The 27,621-nt window shown below is 35.1% G+C and overlaps 2 protein-coding genes across 3 annotated transcripts in view; both read right to left on the bottom strand.

Moving 5' to 3' along the window:
• Window positions 1-677: 677 nt before the first annotated feature.
• Window positions 678-21,232, bottom strand: bicc2 (bicaudal C homolog 2). 2 transcript variants are annotated; one of them, XM_039663112.2, is made up of 20 exons: window positions 21,117-21,232; window positions 20,115-20,403; window positions 16,242-16,285; window positions 15,744-15,813; window positions 14,957-15,036; window positions 13,872-14,033; window positions 13,742-13,795; window positions 12,842-13,036; window positions 12,056-12,307; window positions 11,471-11,602; window positions 10,702-10,891; window positions 10,472-10,587; window positions 9,700-9,869; window positions 9,531-9,621; window positions 9,343-9,382; window positions 6,492-6,646; window positions 3,280-3,427; window positions 2,888-3,039; window positions 1,329-1,428; window positions 678-1,172 (listed from the first exon to the last, which is right to left on the bottom strand). In XM_039663112.2, the coding sequence occupies exons 2-20, from the start codon at window positions 20,344-20,346 to the stop codon at window positions 1,045-1,047; spliced, it is 2,511 nt and encodes an 836-aa protein (XP_039519046.2). In that variant the 5' UTR covers window positions 20,347-20,403; window positions 21,117-21,232; the 3' UTR covers window positions 678-1,044. The 2 variants fall into 2 exon arrangements, with proteins under 2 accessions (XP_039519046.2, XP_039519047.2); XM_039663113.2 differs by having other exon boundaries at window positions 20,110-21,151.
• Window positions 21,233-24,783: 3,551 nt separating this feature from the next.
• The window catches only part of ndst1a (N-deacetylase/N-sulfotransferase (heparan glucosaminyl) 1a), a 36,351-nt gene continuing 33,513 nt past the window's right edge, over window positions 24,784-27,621 (bottom strand). The window contains exon 16 of the mRNA XM_039663086.2: window positions 24,784-27,185. Coding sequence (XP_039519020.2) covers window positions 27,066-27,185 — 120 coding nt within the window. The 3' untranslated portion in view covers window positions 24,784-27,065. The remainder of the gene's footprint in view (window positions 27,186-27,621) is intronic.

The following is a 27,621-nucleotide window of genomic DNA, read 5'->3' as shown; positions in this document are numbered from 1 at the left end:
AGGGATGCATTAAATTGTAAATGAGAGAAACGCTGAGCACACGCACAACAGATAATTTTAATTGAAAACTTTCACTTGTGCACTGAGGTGCAACGCCAGAATATTGAGAGCGGTTTCACATTTTTCTCTGCTGAACAAAACCAGCTAATTATTCTTTTAGCATACACTATATTTACTTAACAGAGAAGTGCGCAAGTTGGTAATTGTCGAGGTTATGAAATTAAATAGGCTGATTTGTTCATTTCCAAGAAAAAATGATCAACTTTAATGCACAAAATGAAAGTTCTCATAGAGGAACAGACAGTGACGGGACGCCCTCTATTGGCTAAAGGTTTTGCACCTCCAGTGATTTAAATTGAATAACTATTTTATTATTTATTTTTTAGGACCAAATTTAATATATATCCATTGATCGATGCATACTTACATCAATTCCTTTTTTGTCACTGACTGATTTTGACAGTGGACTTAAACCATTCACTGTAAAATAAAACCAAGATCATTGGAGTACGTTTTTCTACTTCAAAAGTTCACATTTACTTCAATGTGGCACTTGCCGTTTCTTTGTGAAATTTACAAGCAATTTCCGAGTGAAATCCGTTTCTAATTTCCGAATCTTTTTCAGTGCATGTCGTGAGCAATGTACCACAGCTCTGAAATTAATAAAGGAAATGATGTGTTTTTGTGTCTCATTTAATGGAAGATCCAAATTTAAACATTGTCTGAAAGCATTCTTATATTTGAACAACATAAAGGAAATAAAGTTTTGCATAGAACAGCAGTAGAAAGACAAACGGAGGTAGAGAGAGTCAGACTTGCATACTAAGTATTGGCGTTGGACGGGCAGTGGGTTCAAGCTGAAGGTCACGCTTCTCCGCATGTTTCCTCTGAGAGTCACAGCACATCTGTCCTCTCTGTCTTATATGGAAATCATCTGTCATGTCATACTTTGATTGGTCCCTGAGGGCCACATGACAGAAAGCACAAACTGGCCCCAGGTGCATTACAGGTAATGCTATAGTCTTTAGAGATCACATGATCCGGTCACCATCGGTTACTCTTGGCAGCCAAGTCCTCGTCCATGATTCGTGGAAGACGTCCGCTAGCTCCGCCTTCCAGGTATCCGGACTTCACAGTGGGCGCTTCTGGAAATGTCCTCTTTTTACTCAAATCTGATGAAGGAAAAAAGCAGTACAGAGGTTTTTTTTTCACATGAAAATGCTTGAAATGTTTAGATTTATCCACCATATGTCGACATTCTTAGTCAAATCAGCCAACAGAATGTTTCCCTTAATGAGTTCTACATTAGATTGGTTAATTAAAGTGACCCGTGATGGCGAGAATCATCTTCCGCCGCGCTCCAAATGTGTTCACGCCCACTTCCTTCAAATCCTCGTCTGACAGCGTCAGGAACGTCTGGTAATCGATCTGACAGAGAAGAGAACAACATTTATTTGTGTGTTTTGTGTGTTTGCATGCGTTGTAATTAAAAAATGTGTCTATTACGCTCATAAAGGCTGCATTTATTTGATCGAAAATATAGTGAATATGAAACAGCACAACTGCTTTCAACATTTATAATAATCATAAATGTTCAGATTTGATCACAGGAATAAATTACATATTATATCACAGAATATATTCAAATAACAAAAACATTCAATATTATTATTTTCTCATTATATTTATATTATATTTATTATATTATATAATTGTAAACTTTAACATTTCACAATATTATAGTTTTTACTGTATAAATGCAATGTTTTTTTAGCAAATAAATGCAATGTTGGTGAGCATAAGAAAAAATACAGTAAAAACTATAATATTCAAATAACAAAAACATTCAATATTATTATTTTCTTATGATATTTATATTCTATTAATTCAAATAACAAAAATTTTAATAACAAACAAATAACAAACAATTTATATTATATGAATTAAAATAACAAAAACATTCAATATTATTATTTTCTTATGATATTTATATTATATTTATTATATTATATCATTGTAAACTTTAACATTTCACAATATTATAGTTTTTACTGTATTTTTTAGCAAATAAATGCAATGTTGGTGAGCATAAGAAAAAATACAGTAAAAACTATAATATTGTGAAATATTAAAGTTTACAATTATATAATATAATAAATAAAATATAATATAAATATCAATTAGTACCACTGTAGTTGAGGTCAAGAAAAATATTCATGACAGTTTTAATGACCTCAGGACAGCCAATGTCAAAGCAGTTTAACTTCATTTAATGTCAAGATGTCATGACAAAGACACTGACAGGTTATGATGTATTGGTTTATGACAAGATGTCATAAAGACATCTTAAACAATGTCATATTTGCATTCAAAATGTCATTATTGAGCCAAAGACACTTAATGACAGTTGTCATAAACATGCATAAACCCTACTTCATATTCAAGACATGTGTCATTTCATGGTTATGAAGGTCCATGCCACTCTGATGCACACCCCTTCAAGTAAAGTGTTACCGAATGTTGTTTTATTGAAATCCAAGACAAATATTCTGTGTAAAAAATCTTTTTTTTTTCCAGTGCAAATGCTGATTGTTTGTTTGACAAACCAAAAACAAAGCAGAATGTACTGTACACTTCTGCTCATGGAAGAAATAGCCTGACCAACTTTAGCAAATCCAGTCTCTAGATCCACCTCAAACTTTGAGAGATGACTTTGTTTCCAGGTAGACTAAAATAATCCTGTGCTCCCTCAATCCTCAAGGTCAGATCCAGTCGGATCTTGCCAAGTTTGTAAGCAATATGCATCAGACAATAGCGGCGTGTGGGCGGTGTGTGGGTGTGCCGTCTGGGACGTGTGTGTGTGTGTGGGTTGTGCGTTTGTGCGTACCTCCTGTTGTTGGAAAATATCAATGTATTTCTCCAGACCCAGCTGTGCCAGTAACTCTATGAGATCATCTGCGTGGGCGGGACTGGGAGAGTTGCCAATCAAATGTCTGGACACTGTAGCCCCGCCCTCAGAGCTGGTCAGGTAGCCCTCCGCTGCAGGTCAAAGGTCAGAAATGAAAAGCTCATAAAGCTGGTGTGATATTTAAATTTCCCAGTAGGAAATCTCCATCACCTCTACAAGCGTAAATGATTGTTTCACCTTGAAATAAAGCTGCTGGCACAATTGAATTCTGTAATGAGCAGCTAAACTAATTTAATAGCTACTGTTAATTAAACATGATACAGTGTGTCACTCCCTCTGGAGCAGAACGATGAGTTTAGCAGCACACATACATGTTCGGGCTGATGGCAAATTATAGGCAAGAAAGGATGATGATGATGATGAAGGTGGTGATGAAGATGCAGATCCACGTCTTTCTCTCCAGTTTCCCGAGTCGCTGCCGTTCCAACAGCGTTCCTTCCCACTTTGTGAACTCCACACCTACAACCACACAGACAAATGATCATGTAGAATAATTGATCACAGGAATAAATGACATTTTACAATACATTTACATAGAAAATAGTTCTTTTAATTTGTAAAAATATGGAAATGTACATTTCGAACTAAAATGGTTGTAATTGAAGAATACTTTGGAATATAGACGTAAGATTGGTCTTGTTTTAAAGAAGACATTTGACAGATTTTAGAAGTGAAATAAATTGAGAAAGTGAAACAGAAATACTGTAAGTTATAGCAGTTTGAATGTATGAAAATGTACAATGTAAAAAAAAATTGATTATTCAAATTTTATATAAAATATACATTTTCAAAACTGCAGAAAAATCAAAGCCAAAAATATAAATAAGTTGCATTTCAAATTTTAGATTGATATCTCAAAAAATTAGCTTTCAGTGAGATTTAGTTTGGGCGCAGTACTGAACGCTACCAGAATCCATTACTGCTCATATAAGGGCGCCTCCATTTCCATATGCGTTTTGAGTGATCAGAACCATCATTTACACAATTTTCATACAATTTATGAAGTAGACATCCTATTCAGAAGTACTATGGGAAGTTTGGCAGATTTTGATATGAATTCAACCTCTAAGAAACACATACAAAGAACACACACGTGCGTCATAGCTCGCTGCCACATCAACAAATGGTGAATTTAATAGTTTTTTCTTTATATTTGAAAAATTTTCAGACTTTTTTTTCTAAAATAATTGAATGGATGCTATCTTTTGAACTCTTGGCATGAAAACAAACTGAGGTATCTACCATTTTTTTAATGTTCATTGCTATTTCAAAATAAAGGTCTCAACACGCCTAGTAGAATGAAAATATGCTTGTTGCAAATTGATAAATTACGGATCCTCTGTAATTTATTTTGAAAATCAGACAGCAAATATGGAAAGTAGAGATTGTAAGCTTTCAAATGAAATATAATTTGTCAATATTACTTAAGGTCTTTTCTAAGATAAAAATATAATGGCCGTGGGACGGTGATGGTTAAGGGATAAATGCAGCCTCGGTGAGCAGAAAAGACCTGGGTCAAAACATTTTTTTTCTTTTTGGAGTTTGAAAGCTGCTTTCTTTATATAAAAAAGGAGCAGCGTGAACATTTCGCAAAACAGTCTTTTGTATTCCGCAGAAAAAAAAATGCTTTTACAGGAAATAATTTTGACAGGTTTAAAATTATATGAGCTTTAAGAAAGGACGAAGCACGAAATAGACGGATTTCAATAACTTTTCAATTTGAATCCTTTAAGGGGTTTCACTTATTCTCCGAAATAATGTGATTCAAACAGCAGTAACAATCAAAAAAAGATTCAATCAGTTCAGCAGTGCGGCGCTAAACCTCTTCCATTGAGATCTTTAATTGGGAGCGTCTCATTATCTCAGCAGAGAGGAAATGAGGGTGGAAGTGAAGGGAACAGTGATGTGCTGCTCACTTCAGTGATTGGAGTTAGAGTCTTTTCTCCATGATTACACTGTACTGAATGACAGACGCGTATATGTGTGTGTATATACAGTACCACTGTACTCAGAAAGGAATCTTTTTATAATCTCACACACAAGGTTCCTCACACAGTTGGGTAATTTTGTCTTTTCTCTTGTTCAGAACACACACACACACACACACATACACAGTCCATGTTGATACACCTATCATTATGAGGACATTCCATAGGTGTTATGGTTTTAATACTGAGCTCATTTCTAGCCCAAACTTACAGAAAACTTACTACATTTAAATATATATATATATATTTAAATGTAGTAAGTTTTCTGTAAGTTTGGGCTAGAAATGAGCTCAGTATTAAAACCAATTACTCATAAACAAGTTGTTTTTTACTCGTTATATATATATATATATATATACATATATATATATAACGAGTAAAAAAAAACTTGTTTGAGCAATTTGACACACTACAATATAAGGACTTCAGTTCCTCATAATGTAGGTCAAACGAGTACACACATAGTTTTAGTTAAAAACAGAAAACTTCTGATGCGTTTTACTCTATGTAAACAACAAAAAGGCAAATTTGTGAAAATGGTGATGTCATGCGTATACATATTACATGCTCAGTCTATAGGAGTGTGTGTTTCTTGACAAAGTGACATCACCAACTACTGGCCGGATATGAATATTACAGTGTTTAATCGTTTCGTGAAAGCGATCGTTTTGACAAAGTTGTCCTCTGTACATGAAAAACACAAAGGAAAAACTTTTCTGTTTTTAGTAAGATTCCAGTTCAAAAGTGTGGGGTTGGTAAGCTTTTTAAAAATAAGCCTCTTATGCTCACTAGTATGGAAGCATGGGTATTTGAAATGTAATATGCAAAATGATAATGCAATATGTAAAATGGCAATGCATTTCTGTATTTACATTTGCATTTTCCATTACATTTGTGCAATGCAAAATTACATTTTATAAATTACATTTGCAATTTCATAAACTAGTTTTAATAAGTCAATTGAATACATATACTAAGGCTGCATTTATTTGATGAAATATTAATAGTATTAATTAATACAAAATACTGTATTTCTATTTGAATACATTTTAAAGTGTAATTTATTCCTGTGATCAAAGCTGAATGTTCAGCATCATTACTCCAGGCTTCAGTGTCACATGTTCCTTCAGAAATCATAATAATATAATGATTTGTTGCTCAAGAAAAATTTTTGGAAACAGTTCTGCTGCTTAAAAATTGTGGAAACCATTAAATATTTTATTTTTCAGGACTCTCAGTGAATAAAGTTGAAAAGAAGACCATTTATTTGAAACAGAATTCATTTGTAACACATTTTTACTGTCACTTACTTAATGAATTTCTTTCAAAAATCAAAATATAAACCCCAAATTGGTGTTCATATAATAACTTTTAGATTTCATGAAGAAAATGCGAGCGGTGTTTGCTGCTGCAAAACTCACTATTGGCACACATGATGAACTCTGATACTCAGTGCCAAAGGGTTTTGAAAATCCAAATAGCTTTGTATAAAAATAACTGTGTCCTCATTTGCAAAGCGAGATGTGTGTGTGCACCTGCTGCTGGTTGTTGTTGTAGGGTCTGTAGCAGCGGCGGCTCACGGCTCTCAGCTCGCGCACAGCGTCGGTGGGCATCGATTTCGAGAAGCCCAAACCGGCCCAGGTGTCTGTGGGGGTGCGAACCTCAGTGACCACAGGTGTCTGCTGCATGGCTGTAACACACACACACACACACTAAATCACAGGCATTATTAGACACACACACAAACTGCCTGAATGCCTGGAAACATAATACACTCAGAACCGGCTCCAGATTTACACTGGCATACAGCAGCAGCTCTAATTAAAGTGTGTTTGCAGTGTCGCTTTTAGCTGCGTTGTGAATTGTGTGTGTGTGTAAGTCCCCCTGAATTATTAAACACCTGCCACCTAATTAAACAACTTAATCAAGATCAGTCATGCAGTAGAATGTGCTGCTATACCCTTCTACATCTCTCTCTCTCTGTGTGTGTGTGTGAATGAAATAGTTTGAACAGGAGCTTAAGGAACGGTGTGTGTTCCAGAGGTGCACATGGTGTGAGATTAAAGATTAAAAAACACATGCACATTCTTGAAATTAGTGGGATAATCTTTTGACGTGTTGTGTGGCGATTCCTGAATCAAGAATGCCACAATATGTTTTAAGATCAGATTTATAGTCTCTGTCTAACTAGTCTTAATTACTCTGTTTCTCAAATAATTTAGATTTGTTATCTTTTTTTTTTTTACATCATTTACTTTATACATCAAACCCAATCACTTTAGACAGAAATCTGGATAAATACTTAAGTGTGTTTAGTGAGCTTGTGGGTAGATTGCATAAGTTCAAGGGTTTTTATTTCGAATCACTAAATCAAACAAACAATTAAACTTGAAACTGTATAGCTTAAAGGGATACTCCACTTTTTTTGGAAATAGGCTCATTTTACAACTCCCCCAGAGTTAAACAGTTGGGTTTTACCGTTTTCGAATCCATTCAGCCGATTTTCAGATATTTAGAAGAATGTTAGTAACCAGACAGTTTCTGGTCTCATTGACTTTCATAGTAGGAAAAAAATATATACTATGGGGGAGTTGTGAAATGAGCCTCTTTCCAAAAAAGTGGAGTATGCCTTTAAATGCAATGTAAGTGTCTTTGGATAAAATCATCTGCCAAATGCATAAATGTTATCAAGATTTTAAGATAAAATGTTTATGAATCCAAATCACATTTTGCCTATACTACACTGTAAAAAAACATATTTTTGTTGTAAAAAAAGCTGTAAATAAAACAAGGATTGTTGGAGTATGTTTTCAAAATTTCACATTTTATTCAATGCATTATTTGCCGTTTCTATATACAATTGCTTACAAATCATTTCTGAGTGAAGTTGTTCATTTTAAATTGTACTTGAAATTGCCATACAAATATTCCTCATCTGTAAATTAACATGAGCTCATGAAAAGGGTGCGGAAATAATAAATTTAGTCTAACACGTCATACCTCATGTCAACTAGCCAGAAAAATTTTACGTCAGCTTGCTCCGTGTGTGTGTGTTTGTTCATCCGTCTGCATATTCTGTGTGTGGAGTGGCTGCAGTCCATTATAAATCTGGCAGCGTGTTACTCTGAAATGGGTCCCCTCTATCACCCTCTCTGGCACTGCGTAACGCTTAAATGGCTCCCCTATATCACCTCTCTGGCACACTCAAGCTCTTTAATCCATTTTGAGGTTTATACAGCATGATGAATGCCAAATAGACGGAGCCTGTGGCGGCCCGTCACACACAGACACAAGTCCCCCAGTCACGGCCCAGAATAACAATCTGAATTGGGCACAACTTAAATCATTTGGCTTTCAATCGTCACATTTGATCACACAAAGATTGTACTTTGAAGTGAGTCGCTGTGAATATTATGCAGAAAATAAACACATCGATCTAAAATTCACTGGTAAGAACTAAATATGAGTGTATAAACACATCTAAAACATAAATATTCATCACAAAAACCTCAGAAACAACAGTCTCACTGTCATTATTCAGCGCCGTTTTTTTGTATTGTGATATTGATTCCTAAATAGACTTGAAAATATATTGTATTTTATACATTTTTTTATTATTAATGGGGGAATAATGACTAAGATATGTTCATACAGTACTAATTGAATGGCTCTAAATCATTTTAGTTTGAAAATAATAGTAATACTGAAACAACAAACATGATAAAATAGTGATAATATATAACATCTTTGACATGTAATGTTTCAAGTAGTGATGATAATATAATAAAATATAATAAAACATTTTAGATCTAATGTTTCAAGTAGTGATGATAATATAATAAAATATATTTTAGATCTAATGTTTCAAGTAGTGATGATAATATAATATAAATAATATAATATAATATTTTTTAGATCCAATGTTTCAAGTAGTGAAGATAATATAATAAAACATATTTTAGATCTAATGTTTCAAGTAGTGAATATAATATAATATATAATATAATATAATATTTTTTTAGATACAATGTTTCAAGTAGTGAAGATAATATAATAAAACATATTTTAGATCTAATGTTTCAGGTAATGATGATAATATAATATAATATAATATAATATAATATAAAACATATTTTAGATCTAATGTTTCAAGTAATGAATATAATATAATATATTATATAATTAATTATAATAGAATATATAATTAATTATATTTTTAATATAATAGAATATATAATTTTATATATATATATATATATATATATATATATATATATATATATATATATATATATATATATACATACATAAAATGTAATGTAATGTAATGTAATATAACATAACATATTTTAGATCTAATCTTACGAGTCCTGGATAAAAACAAACCTTGAGTTGCCAGATGCTTTTTTCTCTCGTATTCATGGTCCTGTTAAACAAACAGTAAACAAAGATAGTTAAAATAAACCAGTAAGACAAATGCATTTAGTTGTGAACTATAATTGCTAAATCTGACAAAACCTTCCTTTTTGATTAATAGCTACAGTTCTATTTCTAAAAATGTAAGAGTGATGTACCTCATTATGAGGATCGGCGGAGGGGAATATTCTCAGACTACAGCGTCTGTCTCTGTTCAAATAAACACCATCCACCTCCACCCTCACTGACCTGAAACACACACACACACAGATATATTCTAGAGCGTAATCCAGAGCATGTTCTGCCAGTCTGGACGGAGGGTTTTACCTCTCAGACGTGAGCGGCTGGTTTGGCTCCCTGAAGGCCTCTGATTGGCTGCCTCTCCTTGATGAGACAGTTGTCTTGGCAACGACCTCTCTGACCTCTGTCACCTCCGCATGTGGCGAGATGCAGGACCCCGTCTCTGCTGGTGTCTGCGGATCATCGTTCTCTGGAATCTGAAACAATGACATTAATACAAGATTTTTGTTTTGTTTACTTAGAAACACTTTACTTTCATTAAATCTCATTTATTTCAGCATTATATTAATAAACATACATTTTAATTGAAGAAGTATAAGTGGCGTGAATCATGCAGTCAGTCGATCAATCAATATGATTAGTTATATGCATGAAACATGACTTTTGACAAATATTCTGAAATGCAACTAAATACTGTATAAATACTTATAATAGTAAATGTAATATATATTTTTTAATAATACAAATTAAATATATAATATAGGTTTTTAATAATAAAAATTATATATATATGTATATATATATAATTATATTCATAAAAATATTGTATTCAAATATCTGTGTATAGATGTATATATTTTTATATAACTTAAATTCAAGTTATTATATTATATCATATAATGTAATGATGAAAAAAAATCTTAAAATAGGTTTCATTTTCTATGGGCAAATTATATATTAGATACAATTTTTATTATTATTATGGGGTGAAATATTACCAAAATATGTTCTAGACAGATGCTGTGATATAATATACTAGTAAGTCCATTAATATAATCAGGATTCTGATCGTTGAAACCTTCTCTAATTTAGACTCCACTCCTTTGAGTCCTATCCGTCCATCCTCTGATGTAACAGCCAATCCAGGTGGTGGTGTGGGGCGGGGCTTCCCAGGGGGAGAGCCAATCACAGCATCTGGAGAGGGCACAGCGCATGACAGGTACAAAAACAGTTTATTTAGCACAAAAAGTAAGCATCAATGAAATTAAAGAGGATGAAAGCACTCATAAACCACTGACACACACACACCTGTCTCAGTGAGGCCCAGTTGTTGCATGAACACCTTGAGCCAGTAGCCTGTGATTCCACTATTGGCCACCGGAGGGTCCACGGGGGTCTTGGTGGTCCCCGAGACCTCACTGGAGTCCAGCCCGAGCAGCAGACGTCTGGCCTCATAGAGGTTCATGATGTTCCTCTCCAAACCTTTCACAACCACTGACTGGACACAGACACTTTAAACAGTTATACATGCATACATGACCAAAAAATGAAAACCAGATGAAATGTCAGTCGTTTTTTTAAAACAATATTTAATGCTAATTGTTGTAAAAAAAAAAAAAAAAAAAAAAAAAAGGTTAACGTAATACTTTTAACATGATCTGTAAAAAACATCTTAATTTAAAAAAATGTATTAATTTTAGTTTTTTTATATCATGTAATATTAACAAAATGCTATAACATTTGTATATAGTTTTCAATATTTTTATATGGTTTAAATTATCACAGTGGAAAAACTTTTACTTTCCTAAAATAAGCTTAATTTCCCATGAGAGAAACATTTTATTTTATATACTGTATTATATACATTTGTTTGAATATGGGGTGAACTATTCCTAGACCTTTTACCTCTTTGAACCTAAAAGTGAAATTATGATAATTTTTTTAGCTCCTAAAAATGCCTGCTGTATCAAGACCATGAAGTACGTAATCGTAATTTTAGTCTGCGAGTATATACATTTCATATTTGGTATGAATAGGTTATTTTGACAGGTGCATTATGGGAACTGTGCTGTAGTACCTTCGCTGTCTGCTTGACCTTCGGTTTGACACTGATAAAAACTCCCAGGTTCTGCATCATCTGAGCGAGTTTCCGAGGGTCAGAATCTCCCTCGTCCTTCAAATCAAACATCAGACAGACGGGCAGACAGTCCTGCATGAGAACAGACAGAGTCAGACAAGAGCCGAGACAAACACATTGCCCGAGTCTTATAAATATGTTATTGTTTAGTATATCGTGTGCCGTGTGTGCTGACAATCCATTATGCGGCTAATCCTGTCAGAATCAGAATTGATTCATTGAAAATGAATGTAAACTACAAGAGACATTTAAAAAAAAAAACTAATTAAAATGACAAAAATGCTAAATTACTAAAACTTTAATTTAAAAAAAAACTGAAACAGAGAGGTACTCAAATAAAAGCTATTTTAAAATATTAATAAAGCAATAATACTATATAAAATATATTCAAATTACACTACATCTCACTATTTATATTAGTTTTGGACTATTCAGGTATTCATTTTTATACTTTAACTGTACTTGAAGTCAATTCCTATGTAAGCTGTACGTGTACTAATATAGCAGACACACACAGGTTTGTACCATCAGCTGCTGTCGAGCGAGACACACTCCGTCAGCCGTGCCCTGGATGAGGAGCGAGGGTGTGTGTTGCGGAGCGCTGAGGTCGGGCAGGATGATCTGTGTGTGTGTCTGATGCATCACGGTGAGGAAGTTCGCTCCGTTTTGACCCAACAGGAACAAGTGTTGCTGCGAGGTGACGTCCAGCTGTGTGCTCACCATCACTCCTGTCAAACCCGAGCCCAGCAGCAGCTCCATGAGGACACACGTCGCCTTCTGCAGAGGTCAAAGGTCAAGGAGTAATCACACCACCCTGAAACATGTTTGCTGAATGAAATCACATATTTGTTTTTTACTAATTGTGGGGTGCTGGTTACAAAAATAGTGCCTGTTTATCTTTCTCACAAAACATTTTTGCAGGTTGTAACAATCAGCCGATTTCCACGTAATTTTATGCCTAATCCTTATTTCATGTTTAGAATTAGCAAGGCCAATAACAGAAGAAAATGTAAACATGGCCACATGTTTTCTGCTACATGTGTGGGTGTTGGACAGTTAATATAAATTTCTCAGTTGAACCCAAAAGTTTTGCGATCGAACAAACGCTGACATCATTTTTCCTCCCATTTTGTATTTTTATCTTTCACCGTGTCCCTGTAGGGGCTCCATACACATGCATATATCATTTGAAAAATCTTGCAAAAAAAAGTACATTTTTACTGGTATTTTTGAACTTGGTAATATCAAGTGTTTTTGCAAATCAGCTGAATATTTTAAGATCATATCTGATCACATGATCACATGCGTCACCTTCAGGGCAGCAGTGTTTCCCTGCACTCCCCTCACGCTGCAGGAGCTGCAGTAAAGTTTGGGCTGCGATCTGAAGCTCACGCTCACTCCAAACGCCTGAGCCACGTGCTGGATCACCGGAGACCCTGTGTCTGCCACAACACCCCCCACAAGGGTCACGGGGAGGTCAAAGGTCAGCACCAGCGGCTGCAGATCCTGCAGGTCACAAATCACACCAGATTCACATGCACATACATTTATCACCAATGACAGCCTCATTCATTCCCATTATTGTTCATGGTGATTCTCACTAGATTTTCACCACTGTAGTACGATATTTTTAAATCAGAGTAAAATTGAAAGGTAGAATAACAAATACTACAATCATAAAAAAAAAATTAATAATATTTTGTAATATATAAATTAAATTAATATATTAATATTACAATCAGGGTTAATATTGTTAACTAAAAGTTACTTGAAATAAAATAATGAACTGAACTGAAATAAAATAAAATACAATTTCGTTCTCATTTTAGTTTAATCGTTTTAGTTGAAACACTAAAATAACTAAATAAACTAAAACTAGAGAATTAATGGGATAATAATAAAAAAAATAATAAAAATGACAAAACAAAATACAAAAAAAAAATTAAATATAAAAATGAACAAAACTATAAATATTTTAAACAAAAATAAGATTATAATGATCATAATTTAATCTTTTATTTATTTATTTTATTATATTAATTATTATCTTAATTTATTGGTTTAATTATTATATTATCATAAAAACAATGTTCCTTTTCTTTATTATGGGCTGAATGAGACATAAAAACACATATTTGAATATAAATATATGAATACTGAATATATGAAGTCACATATAATGAATGTTTATTGTAATGAGGCCTCACTGACCCGGATGCGTCTCCGCGCAGACTCCACCCCCTGAACCGGCCCGGCGATGGACACCTGCAGGTATGAGAAAAATGAAGCAATACGCTTCTACAATGATGAGAAGTAATGCTGTGGGTTCATATCCGAGTACCTGGTTGCTCTTTTCGCCCGTGCCGTTGTTCCGGTTGGAATCGGGGAAGTGAATGTGACAGGAAGTGTCCTCCATGACCTTCTTAATGTTCCCGCCCCCTTTCCCGATCACATGAGAGTGCTCCGTGTGTGTGACGTCCATCTTCAGCGTGACTTTATTGACCTGTGCACAAATGTGTTAGTGTGAGATCTCCGCAAGACAGATAAACACACTCCTTAAGAGAGTAGTTCACTTTTAAGAAAACTTTTGCTGATAATTTACTCACCCCCATGTCATCCAAGATGTCCATGTCTTTCTTTCTTCAGTCGAAAAGAAATTAAGGTTTTTGACGGAAACATTCCAGGATTTTCTCCATATAATGGACTTCAATGGGAACCAAACGGTTCAAGGTCCAAATGAGAACAGGAGAGTCATGAACGCACATCACAAAACAGAGCAAGACGAGCATTTGAGATTATAAAACTTCAATTTTTTTATTTATTTTTTAAATGACCGATCGTTTCACTAGATAAGACCCTTATTCATCGTCTGGTGTCGTTTAAAGCCCTTTGAAGCTGCACTGAAACTCTCATTTGGACCTTGAACCGTTTGGTTCCCATTGAAGTCCATTATATGGAGAAAAATCCTGGAATGTTTTCATCAAAAACCTTCATTTCTTTTTAACTGAAGAAAGAAAGACGTGGACATCTTGGATGACATGGGGGTGAGTAAATAATCAGCAAAAGTTTTTTAAAAGTGAACTACTCCTTTAAAGGGCCGTCTGCTGAAATGTAGTTATTTTAGTCACTGAAGTTTTAAATATGGATATTTTTCTTATGCATTGCTTTAATTCAGAAGGCCTTCATTAGTCCCGCCGTTTGGGACACTTTTATGATGGATAGATGCACTTTGATGGAATTAAAAAAAATAGTGCCTATTCACTGCCATTATAAAGTTAGTAAGAGCCAGGACATTTTTAATATAACTCAGATTGTATTCATCTGAAGGATGAATGTCATACACACCTAGGATGGTTTGAGAGTGAGTGAATTTAATTTTTGGGTGAACTATCCCTTTAAGAGAATTGAAAGGAGGTCAAATCCCACCTTAGTCTCAAGAAGCTCCAGAATCATCCGTTTGGCCTCCAGAACATTTGCTCGTTTCCCCTCCACTTTAACATGAGGATCTAGAGAGAAACACAAATCATCACAATGCTTCTGCGCTAAACTAACTATTCAGTGGGGGAAATGTGGATGGAGATGCATTGGGTTTTGATTAGATAATAAAAAGTGACTTTGATTTATGTCAGCACTAAAGAAAAATCATTTAACTATAAAAAATGATCAGCTGTGCATATTTAGAAAAACTTATGCAAATCTTGGTGTTTCCAGACAGCTTTTTTAGACAATATCCCAAAATGCACATAAAAATAAGTGGATGGAAGATATTTACTCCCCACATGTCTTTCTAAACTTGTATGTCTGTATCTCTTAAATCACATCTGCACATTCAAACATAATGTATGAATATGCATTGCACATTGCATGTAACTAAACACTTGACAATGGCATATAATGCATGACTGACAAGTTTTACTAGAACAAAAATAAGGATTTCCTTTGAAACTTTCATTCAGAAAGGAGTCAATTTCACAAATAATTCAAGAAACGGTAAGACACATTGAATTAAACATGACATTTTACAAGTAGAAAAACTGAAATTGAAAAGTATTTTCTTGTAAAACAATAATCATTGTTCCATTTACAACTTTAAGTGCACTTTTATGATTCTTTTATGGTGCATTTGAACTTTTTGGTGTTAAACAGTAGCTCGGACATTAAGCTAAATGCCTCTTTTTTGGGTCACTGATGACAGAAGTGTGACATCACTCACCTTTCTTTGATTTCGCACCAATCTTCAGCTTGGACGGCCATTTCACCTGCGTGTGTGTTTCTCTCATCACCTGAAACAATGAGTGTATAAGGAAGAGAAACTCAGCATTCAAAAGACATTTAATTTGCATCCATTCATCAGGAACAATGGCTCATTAGCATCTCAAAGCTCCTCGTTTTGCCTTCATAACACCTTAATCTATTCAGTGTGTTTGGAACTAAATCACTTGAGTGACTTTTACTCTCGGGAAACTGCACCAGTATGTGATCTTCATACTGAAACAGCAGCGGATCTGAACGCGTTTACACGTCTCCAGACGGCAGCTGGTTTGACAGGATTTCTAGATGGTCGTGTACTTCATAGTCACGCCAAAGAGCCTAATTTATAGTGAGGTTCATCACATAAACGCTTAAATATGAAAATGAGAATGTGGTCCATATCAGGCACTTATTAAAGGCTGATTAAAGTTAATATTAGATGTATTATTTCAATTCTTACCTTCTCGAAGAAATCCTCGCCTGACAATCCAGAACATTCAGGAGCTAAAGACAAGGTGAAATATCATATTTTATTAAAGAAATTTAAATTATATACCATAAAAATATAAATATTGAACATAATTGAAATATTACTTTTATTATGTTGCATATTTTGCATGATCTGCTCACACATTTTCTATATTGGCTATTTCTAGATATATGTATACTATATAATACTTTATATGCTTTACCAATAATGTAAACATTAGTAAAACAAACAAATACATAAATAAAATAAATGTTACTCTGGGTGTTTTTGGATATTTAAAATTGTGTCTCCATGTGATTCTCTAAAGACAATAAACATGTGAATTTTATTATATATTTTTTTTGTGTTACACTTTATGGTTTACCAATAAATACCATGAATAACTCCTAAATAATAGTATATTAAATAATATAAAAAATACTAAATAAATATAAATAATATATAAATATATAAAAAGTAAATAAATACTGTGTGAGTTTTTGGGTAGTTCAAACTGTGTTCATGTGATAGTTCTCTAAATTCCTATGGCATATTTTGCATTCTTAATACCATATTTTTCATACTGTGCTCTGTTTATTTCTAAAGTATCTGTAGACGGACTGATGGATGAATGTGGTTTGGATTGTTAAAACTGTCTGGGTGAGTTCTCTAAAGAAACTATATAACTCAAACAACATCTTAAGATTTAAAGATCTCTCTCATATCTCTCTCTCTCTGTGTGTGTGTGTGTAGGGGTGGTAAAGTTAAACACATTTGCCCCAGACTGACATTTACAGGGTTAGGCAGAACATCCCTCCTTTCATTTGCCGCTCCTCATCACCACGGGTTACACAGCTCTGCAACCAAGAATGACTGAACGACCAGTGTGTGTGTGTGTGTTTTACACAAAAAAGAAAAAGACCACTAAGTCGCTTCTGAGAAACGGCGTCAAACAGCAAAGTTATGTTTGAGCAAACGACGCTGACGCAAAACTAATTCCCCTCCCTGTGAAAGGAGCAAACACACACACACCACTAAAAACACACTGAGCAGCTATACAGCACACACACACAGAGGAAAGAGATTAAAGCAAGAACCGGTGTGAAAGTAGAGTGTGTATGTGCAGTGTTTGTGCTCTATTCCTCAAAATCATGTGTGTTGTTGAGGAGATTATTGTGTGAGTGATCAGATGCACCATTTTCACCAGCCGGACCAGAACACACAGACATATCTAAGCATATCTACAGACCTGAACACAGACATATCTAATCATATCTACAGACCTGAACACAGACATATCTAATCATATCTACAGACCTGAACACAGACATATCTAATCATATCCACAGACCAGAACACACAGACATATCTAATCATATCTACAGACCAGAACACACAGACATATCTAAGCATATCTACAGACCTGAACACAGACATATCTAATCATATCTACAGACCAGAACACAGACATATCTAATCATATCCACAGACCAGAACACACAGACATATCTAATCATATCCACAGACCAGAACACACAGACATATCTAATCATATCTACAGACATATCTAATCATATCCACAGACCAGAACACACAGACATATCTAATCATATCTACAGACCAGAACACACAGACATATCTAATCATATCTACAGACCAGAACACACAGACATATCTAATCATATCTACAGACCTGAACACAGACATATCTAATCATATCTACAGACATATCTAATCATATCTACAGACCAGAACACACAGACATATCTAATCATATCTACAGACCAGAACACACAGACATATCTAATCATATCTACAGACCTGAACACAGACATATCTAATCATATCTACAGACCTGAACACAGACATATCTAATCATATCTAAAGACCAGAACACACAGACATATCTAATCATATCCACAGAGCAGAACACACAGACATATCTAATCATATCTACAGACATATCTAATCATATCTACAGACCAGAACACACAGACATATCTAATCATATCTACAGACATATCTAATCATATTCACAGACCAGAACACACAGACATATCTAATCATATCTACAGACCTGAACACAGACATATCTAATCATATCTACAGACCTGAACACAGACATATCTAATCATATCTACAGACCAGAACACAGACATATCTAATCATATCTACAGACCAGAACACACAGACATATCTAATCATATCTACAGACCTGAACACAGACATATCTAATCATATCTACAGACATATCTAATCATATCTACAGACCAGAACACACAGACATATCTAATCATATCTACAGACCAGAACACACAGACATATCTAATCATATCTACAGACCAGAACACACAGACATATCTAATCATATCTACAGACCTGAACACAGACATATCTAATCATATCTACAGACCTGAACACAGACATATCTAATCATATCTACAGACCAGAACACACAGACATATCTAATCATATCCACAGAGCAGAACACACAGACATATCTAATCATATCCACAGAGCAGAACACACAGACATATCTAATCATATCTACAGACATATCGAATCATATCTACAGACCAGAACACACAGACATATCTAATCATATCTACAGACATATCTAATCATATTCACAGACCAGAACACACAGACATATCGAATCATATCTACAGACCAGAACACAGACATATCTAATCATATCCACAGACCAGAACACAGACATATCTAATCATATCTACAGACCAGAACACACAGACATATCTAATCATATCTACAGACCTGAACACAGACATATCTAATCAAAACCACAGACCAGAACACAGACATATCTAATCATATCTACAGACATATCTAATCATATCTACAGACCAGAACACAGACATATCTAATCATATCTACAGACATATCTAATCATATCTACAGACCAGAACACACAGATATATCTAATCATATCTACAGACCAGAACACACAGACATATCTAATATCTACAGACCAGAACACGCAGACATATCTAATCATATCTACAGACATATCTAATCATATCTACAGAGCATAACACACAGACATATCTAATCATATCTACAGACCAGAACACACAGACATATCTTATCATATCTACAGGCCAGATTTTTGTAATATATCTAGGCCGATCATTTTCGTACATAAAGTTAAACTAAATTCACTATTATACGAAAATAAATGTTTCCTTGGGATCTAGCTGAAATATTTTTTAAACATTTTATTTTAGTTCACATTTATTTTATGTCAAGTAGCAAAAATGTGTTTTTACGGTTTTAGTTAATTATAATAACTCTGCTAGCCAGACAAATACAGTCTAGCAACCACCTACAAAACCAAACCCTACTATCATAGCAGAGAGTTTTACAAAGACTCTCCACAACATTTGTATTCATAATTTAAAAGGATTTGACATTTTACGTTGATTTTTAAATGAACCATCTCTAAAAGAGAGTAATAACCCTGACTTTCGGAGGAGCATCTGCACCAGATTCCTGCTTTCTCCTCTGACAAGCTCAATCTGTCACTCGCTCTCCATCTCTGAGGGGTTTGAATGTCGACTGGATTCATGTTGATGAATCGCAGGCTGTTAACTCGACTCAACTCCAGAATCTTCCTGGACAGCTCATGATAACAGACCATTAAACCTGTTCATCACAGCACACACACACACACACCACATCCATCTGAAGCCCATCTCTCTCACAAACACACAAGAGCATTTAGCTGTAAATCATAACAGGCTGGTTTCTAAACGGGTTTGCATAGAAAAATCGAACGGATTAATGAAGCGTCTGGAAAGAAAACTATGACAGATTATAGAGTCATCGATCAAACACACACCGTACAGCATGAGCTCCAGCTTCTTCCGGTCGATCCGGAATCTCTCCTCCACACACTCCGGATCCGAAGGCTCCTGGTTCTGAGGTTCAGATCCTTCATCTTCCTCATCCTCCTCCTCCTCCTCCTTCTTCTGGTTCTGGTCCAGTTGTAGTCGGTCGCAGGGCTCTGGTTCAGGAGACTCCGGCACGATGCTGCACTTCTCGGAGCCCGCCATAGCAAAAGTGTGTGTGTGTCCATCAGGGTGACCAAGGAAACGGTAAAAAGAGGGGCCCAGAGAAACCCCCACCACACACACTCACACACACACACACACACACACACACACACTCACACCTCAGAACAGAGCAATACTACATCACACCTCTCTAACAAAGCACATGAATCTCACTATTCATAAGTCTTTTTAAGCATCATTCCTGTTAAAGGTTTATTACTGGAATTGATAGTTCAACTTTTGAAATTCTTTGGATTATTAAAATGTTCTTCGCATTAAGAAAAAATTATTCTTTTCAGAACTGTTCACTGAAATGTTTTTTTTGGGGAACCAGAAGTACTTCTTCTATTGGATCGCTTTACGAGTGTAAAACAAAAAATCAAATGAGTCACTATTATTATAGCCATAGGCACCATTACAACACTGAAATGGACTGAGCGGAACAGTCACACTATTGTCTTCTGCTTTACAGCTTTCAAAAATTGTTCATTTTACAACTTTAACACAGTTTTATCCTGTTTATTACTGTGAAGCTGCTTTGAAACTGTATAAAGCGCTATGTGACTTTACATTTAATGGCATTGCTAAGCTAACACACAGAAATCCAGACATTAAACAAATCTGATTTTGTTATTTTTGTCTGTGGAACTGCCTTTTCTAACACAGTTTTCAATTGGACTCCTATTATTATCAGGATTGAGACCCAATCAATGTTTTTAGAGGGTTTTTTTTACAGTCAAAATACAATCCGAATTTCATCAGGATATTTTCTGATTCTTACATAATTTCTTACTTGGGTTGTTTGTCAATTCTGACAGGAATCCGGTACACATTCCTTCAGGATGGTCTGTGGGAATGTGTTTATTGGTTCCCGTAAGCGGAGGCCTTGGTAAAGCCGCTGGAGAAGAGTGTTTCAGACTCCGGCTTCAGGGGGAGGGGAAGCGTTTCGGGAACAATACCGGACACGACCCTCCGTTAACAACACGGTTACCTGGCAACGCATTTGTGTACAGACATGCAGGAAGATAAAGGATGAGAGTAAGTCATGCTCTTAAAAACACTGAATCATGGCAACGTGTGTTTTTCACTTTTCACTAAAAATAAATTCAAACTATACAAGTTAAATGAAATTCAACTGATCAACTTAACCCTGTAAAGACATTAAAAATACTCAGTATATGGAGCAGTAGACAAAATATAAGAGAAAAGAGTTTGCATGCGTTTTCTTTTTTTTTAATAATAAGATCTTTATAATAGTATAACTGAATACTTAAAATATCAGTTTCTGCCAATAATATGTCTTATTAAAGGGATAGTTCACTTTTAAATTAATTTTTGGTATGTTTTAGCTTACCTCAGGGGCATCCAAGATGTAGGCGTCTTTTATCCGCAGTATTTCCAATTTTGATATTTTTAGGTCAAAACGTTCTTGTCTGTCAGTCATATAATGGAGGTCTATGGTCACCACCTCAAAGAGCATGCACAGAGAAGTCCAAATTAAACATGATTCAAAGACTCGTAAATGCAAGTACACATTGATGGCCTAAGACACGAAACGAGCGGTTTGTGTGAGAAAACGAACAGTATTTATATAATTTTTACATCTGAGGGTGCGGGTGATTCGTGGCTGTAGTAATACGAGTTAAAAACAATATAAATACTGTACTAAATACTATGATTGACCTTCCTCAGAAACCTGACAGTACTCATATTTTAACATGATTTTCTAATATTATGATTCGAGGATTATCAAGTTGCTTAAAAGACTTTATCAAGAATTAAAAAAAAAAATACGATTAAAATACAATAAAAAAACTGTTCTTTTATAAAAATCAGTAAAGATTTCAAAGCAAAAAGAGACGTGTATCACAACCTGAAGGAGAATGTGTTTACTATCAAGCTAAAAGGGCTTTTATTTGCTAAATTGGCTCCAGGAGGAGGGTTCGTTAAATCTGATTTAGAGGCTTTAAAAAATTATGCATCAAATATGAAACATGCAGTATGCATTACAGGGTTAAGTTTTGAAGGTGTCTTGTGGAAGTTTTTACAGTGACTATGAGAGAACAGGAAAAAAAGCATTCCCCTGCGGTCCTACAAACTTCTAATAAAACATCTAAAGTTGCTTGACATCTATTTTCCTGTCTGTCCTTCAATATTCTGCTCAGTTCCACTCAATCTCTCTTCTGCTCAATAATTCAAACCACATATTGCTGCATATCCTTCAAACTTTAACTTTTAAAAAACTTTAGTTGGCTGTCGATCCAACATCCGACAATATTTGTCTTCACAAACTCTTGTCCAGTTTTACATTGATGTTCGTGTGTAAGTTTGACATATTTAGTCGAATTTCAGTCTGGATGATGGAACAATAAAGATTTGCATTTAACATAAGGTTCAATAAAACACTTTCGGGAGGCTACAAACGGTACCCGTGAATATTTACTGGACCCTACAGGGCCGTTAATACCAAGAATAATACCGATAACTTTAACTATATTAGCGCCCACACCAACTGATGATAGCGTTGTGTTATTAAGTGAACACTGGAGTTGTCATCTGACAGTTTAATGGATCAAAGCTAGCAAATGCTTTCTGGATTGCAGCATAAAAACCTGTAATATATTAATTATCATTGCCAAATTTCAGGATTTTCATGGATTTTGGACAATAATTTTAATCTGTAATTTTAAGCATTTAACATTTAAATTATATACAATCTTTTTACATTTTAATCATAATCTTCAGTGTCTGTTTATCTATCCATCTACATCATCTTTCTAGCATTACATTTTAAAAGATTAGAGTATTATATTAAGATAATACAGATTTTTCGTTATCGAAGTTTATAGTTGTAACAAAAATCTGAAATCTCACACTCCTTCTGCATTTTATAATAATTTTCTTTTCCTCACCAGTCGAGCGATTACTCTCATCTAACCGCTGAAAAGACGTAGCAAGGGGCAGGCAGGCTGTTTCGTGAGACCTTTTGACGTCTACGTTCGTCAATAAATAAACTGCACGTGTCTTGCGGAAGAACACAGTAGCCGGAGCTACTTCTCTCCATTAATTTCTATGGCGAGTCACGCAGGCACTGGGCAACTCATCCGACATCCGAGTCGACCTCGATAAAATAGTCCGAATATAAACACTTTACAGTAGTGATTCAGGAGAAGTCAACACGGTTTGGAAAATGGATTCATGACGTAGCCTACTCGTTCATTTTGAACATAAGTTACGGACTTCAGCAGATGATACAACGGCGTTCTGTTACGAGCGCCCACTCGCACATAATATGCGACCACATACTTAACACACATTCTCAAATCCTGAAGACATTTTAATACAAAGGTTCATGAGCAGCTGATTTATGACCGCGACTGTTTCGTAATGTTCATGCGATCAGAAAGAAGACGAGGCCCTTCTGACTACGTTTGGATGTGCGAGTTGGTGAGATGGGATGAGATAGTCGCAGTTGGGAACCGGTGAGAAAATGTCTGGTAAGTTACCCGGTAACTCTACCAGTAATAACAATATTAATTTAGTTCATAGTAACGGTTCCTGAACGCTGTAACTAAAAGCTGTTAAGACCTGTCTACGTGACAGTGGCGGATGTTGGTGAGTCTGGGTCAGGTCAATTTGAGTTTATATTTAATGGAATTTGTTTACAGTAAAGAATACACAACAACATTATTTTGGATTAATAAACTTTATTTAAACTTTGGAGTTATTGCGCACACTCTTTAACGTTTAGTTTAAGTTTATTCTTACCGTTCTTTTTGTTTGTGAGTCCCGTGAGCTGGTGCACCATCAAAAGGGGTTCGACTCAAAACATTGGACGTATATATATGGTTCCGGTGATTGGGCCACAACCATTCCGGTTTCTTCTCCGGGGGAACTCCAAGGACTATTTTGCTAGTTGTTCTTTTGTTTGTTTATAAGAAGTATATTTATTAAGTGAAGTCATTTTATAGTATTATTTGAGGCGTTTGTTTATGTATATTGGGTGTTTTCATATTCGTTTATTGTGTGTAATGGCCGTTATATGTCTGTGTATCCCCCTTTATGTGTTAATTGGTGCTGGCTTCTATGTGTGTTTTGTGAGAGAACAGGTTCTGTTAAGCCCTAGACCTCTGTAAATGTTTGAGAGGCATTTTTTTTTTTTGTTATTTGATTTTTGGTATGTTTGGTTTACCACCATTGGGTTAGCATTGGCTTTACTTGTGTAACAACATCCTGTGGAAATAAACCCCTAAACGTTTGCAGTAGCCTGCTGCCTCCGTGTTCTTTTATCCTTTACTGGTCACATCCATCACAGTGACTAAATCAGCCAGTGTGATTTGTTTACATATGAGCTGCCTCTCTGTTGAGTAGCATTTATATACACACACAAAGAGATACAAAGTCACTTATTATTATTTTTATTATTATTTTATTCAATGGCGGAAACGAGTTTCCATAATGTTTCAGACACACTTCAGTTGGGTGGATTCGGATTGGCTGTCAGTGTTTTTATCATCATTAATTGAAATTAAAAGAAAATGCTCTGAATGTGATTCCAACAATATCGTTCCTCCTATACTTGTGGTATGGACTTAATATTCTCAGAATTAGAATGACTATTAAAACATTATAGTTATTGTACTTGTTGTAAACTTGATTTATAATGTTTGTAACCGGGGTTTTCGAGCAGGGAAACATGTTGAGACAGTAGGTGCGTTCAATTCGACAGGGTCCCTACGCAGTGTTCACTGCTCCCTACTTTCTGAACACAGTTTATCATTTGAAGTGGACTTCACTGACTTCCTGTGAAGTGATGTATCGATGTTCCCTTATTCCCTATGCCGTTTACAGTGCCCTTCGAACTGAACATGTTTGTTCCCTTCGAATTGGAATCTCACTAAAGATGGCGAAATACCCTGTGAAGTCCACTTCGCAGTCCACTTCCGGTGGAATGGAACGCACCGCACCACATTACAAGTTCTTCAGATGGTCACAAACCTCAAACACTTACGATAGCTGAAGCTTCTGCTGCCACCATGTGGTCATCACATGTACTACAGCACTGTTATTTATAATTACTAATGTGTCATGAAATATAAATTGGCTTTCTAGTTTAAAAAAACAACAACAAATAAGGTCCCTAGCCTGGCAATAACTGAAGGTTTCAAGAAACCTACCTCATTGGAAATGACGCTTATAAGAGAAACTCACATAATCTAAAACTCTCTGTGGAGCTTTTTAAACCAAAACACAATCTGAATGTAATTAAACTCATAAAACACTTTCAGGAGATGAGGAAATGTGTAACCATAGCAACAATGCCATCTGAAGATCTCACACACACTTAGTAGCAGTGTGGTTTATTTTCCTCAATTGTAATCTGCATCTGTTTGACCAGGTCAGACATCAAAAAGAAAGAAAACATGAGAATGAATTTGTGAATCATGTAGTGAAAGATGCTTCAATCTACTTACATATATTTGTATTTACACATCAATAATCCGTAGAAACTGTGGTAATATCATATCATGCTTTGGAACACTATTAGTGATAACACCACAGTATTTTGATACCATGGTATCACAACAGATTTCCTATAAAGGACAGATCTGTGATTTTTTTCCATCATCTCTCCAATAGTCAATTCATTTTAATTTCATCTTCATGCATGAGAGAAATTCACACCTAGAAAAAAATAATTAATTAATCTAAAAAAAGGGAGAAATGCATTTTGAGACACGTGAAAGCCAGTGGTGTTTCATCTGTAAACATCGCATAACTTCAGCAGACAGACTTCATAATACATTTATGTGCCTTTTGATTCCCACTGAAATCATACGGGTTTTGAAGGACATGAGGGTGAGTAAAAAAATAAATAAAAAAAACTCTTTTCAATTTTTGGATGAACTATTGCTTTAATAACACATTCCCCCCTAATAAAATCACCAGTTTTGTGTTTCAACCATAATGAAGATAACATTATGAAAACATGCTGTTCTCATACAAGAAACACTTAAATGGCACTTGAATTGTAAATTCATGTTATAAAGGTTGTACTACTTTAGAAATGAGTCTCTGTGCTGATGTCAAAACTAACATTTAGCTTGAGAGCTACAAATTTAAAAGGATAGTTCACCAAAAACAATGTCTTACTCACAGTAGTGTCATTCACAAAATAAGATATTTAGTATGAACAGTCAGTTTGTCACACAAAGCATCACATGACTTCTGAAGACCTGGAAAATAGTGCAAAAATCATACACACTACTGTCAGGTACTTTTCTGTCATTCTTAGTGTCTCACAGAAGAAAGAAAAAGACATGAGGGTGAGTGAAACAATGATCAAACATATCCAAAACAAACCCTCAAATACAGAACTAGATACAAATGTAAAAAAAACAAAACAATGCAGATGTCTATATTAGTTCATTGTCATGATTTCTGACTTCTTTATAAAAGTGTATTGAGTCTGTATCAAATTTGTTGAGTAAAAAAAGTTTGCAACATCAGTCTCTGCTCAGCGGGACGACCTTCGTGATAGTTCAGCCCAGTGTCAATAACAGGACAGATATGAGTTAGATCATAAACACTGGCCTTTCAATACTAGTATCAGCGAGTTTAAAGTCAGTTCTTTAAATGTCTTGGCTGAAACTCATCCAGGTAAGAACTGAACTGTTCCCCCTGTACGTGTTGTCCGGTCCGGATGATGATATTCTGGCACTCATCATCACGAGAGACTCGGTTACCTGATGTTGAGAAGTTCCTCTCGGAGCCAGCCGGGCAGACTCTGACCCATTTTATACAGCAGTTTAGAGAGCTCGATATTACCGTCTCGGTAGTAGTTCCTCAGAAACACCTGAGACTGACAGAGACAAACAGTCAATGTTAATTTACACGACTATTTAAATAAACTCAAAATGTCAGTATAATGACTGTCAGTTTGCCAAAAGTCAAAAGTAAATCTCAATCAAAACATTTACCATAATTAAAGCCATACTTTATTTCTCATCATTGTTGCTTAAATGTCTTCTAATCAAATTACAATTAATTAGTGCCTGAGCATCGCTAACGATCACCAGTGAGAGTGCCTGGGATTACCACTAGAGGGCACTCCAACCCGGACAATCGAATGTATTAAATCGAATTAAAGCGAATGTATAATCCTGTATCGGAGGCAAAATGACTAAATATGCAGCGCGAGTTATATATTAGAGCCCGACTGATAAAGGACTTTGAAGGCCGATAGATACCGATACAAATATTTTTGGGTTTTAAAATCCGATATATCGGCCGATATT

The sequence above is a fragment of the Pimephales promelas genome, chromosome 9 (genome assembly GCF_988280905.1).
Source record: "Pimephales promelas chromosome 9, fPimPro1.hap1.1, whole genome shotgun sequence".
In the NCBI taxonomy this organism is placed as follows: domain Eukaryota; kingdom Metazoa; phylum Chordata; class Actinopteri; order Cypriniformes; family Leuciscidae; genus Pimephales; species Pimephales promelas.
The sequence above is the reverse complement of the archived record's forward strand: the minus strand, read 5'-3'. Positions and strand labels throughout refer to the sequence as shown.

What these genes read in the sequence shown, in the direction of transcription:
- bicc2 (XM_039663112.2), bottom strand. Translation starts at nt 20,346, where the DNA reads ATGGACACACACACACTTTTGCTATGGCGGGCTCCGAGAAGTGCAGCA. An exon ending in AAGAAGCTGGAGCTCATGCT is followed by an intron (nt 16,286 to 20,114) that starts GTACGGTGTGTG and finishes CCTTGTCTTTAG; the next exon opens with CTCCTGAATGTTCTGGATTG. An exon ending in ATATTTTCCAACAACAGGAG is followed by an intron (nt 1,429 to 2,887) that starts GTACGCACAAAC and finishes CTTCTCTGTCAG; the next exon opens with ATCGATTACCAGACGTTCCT.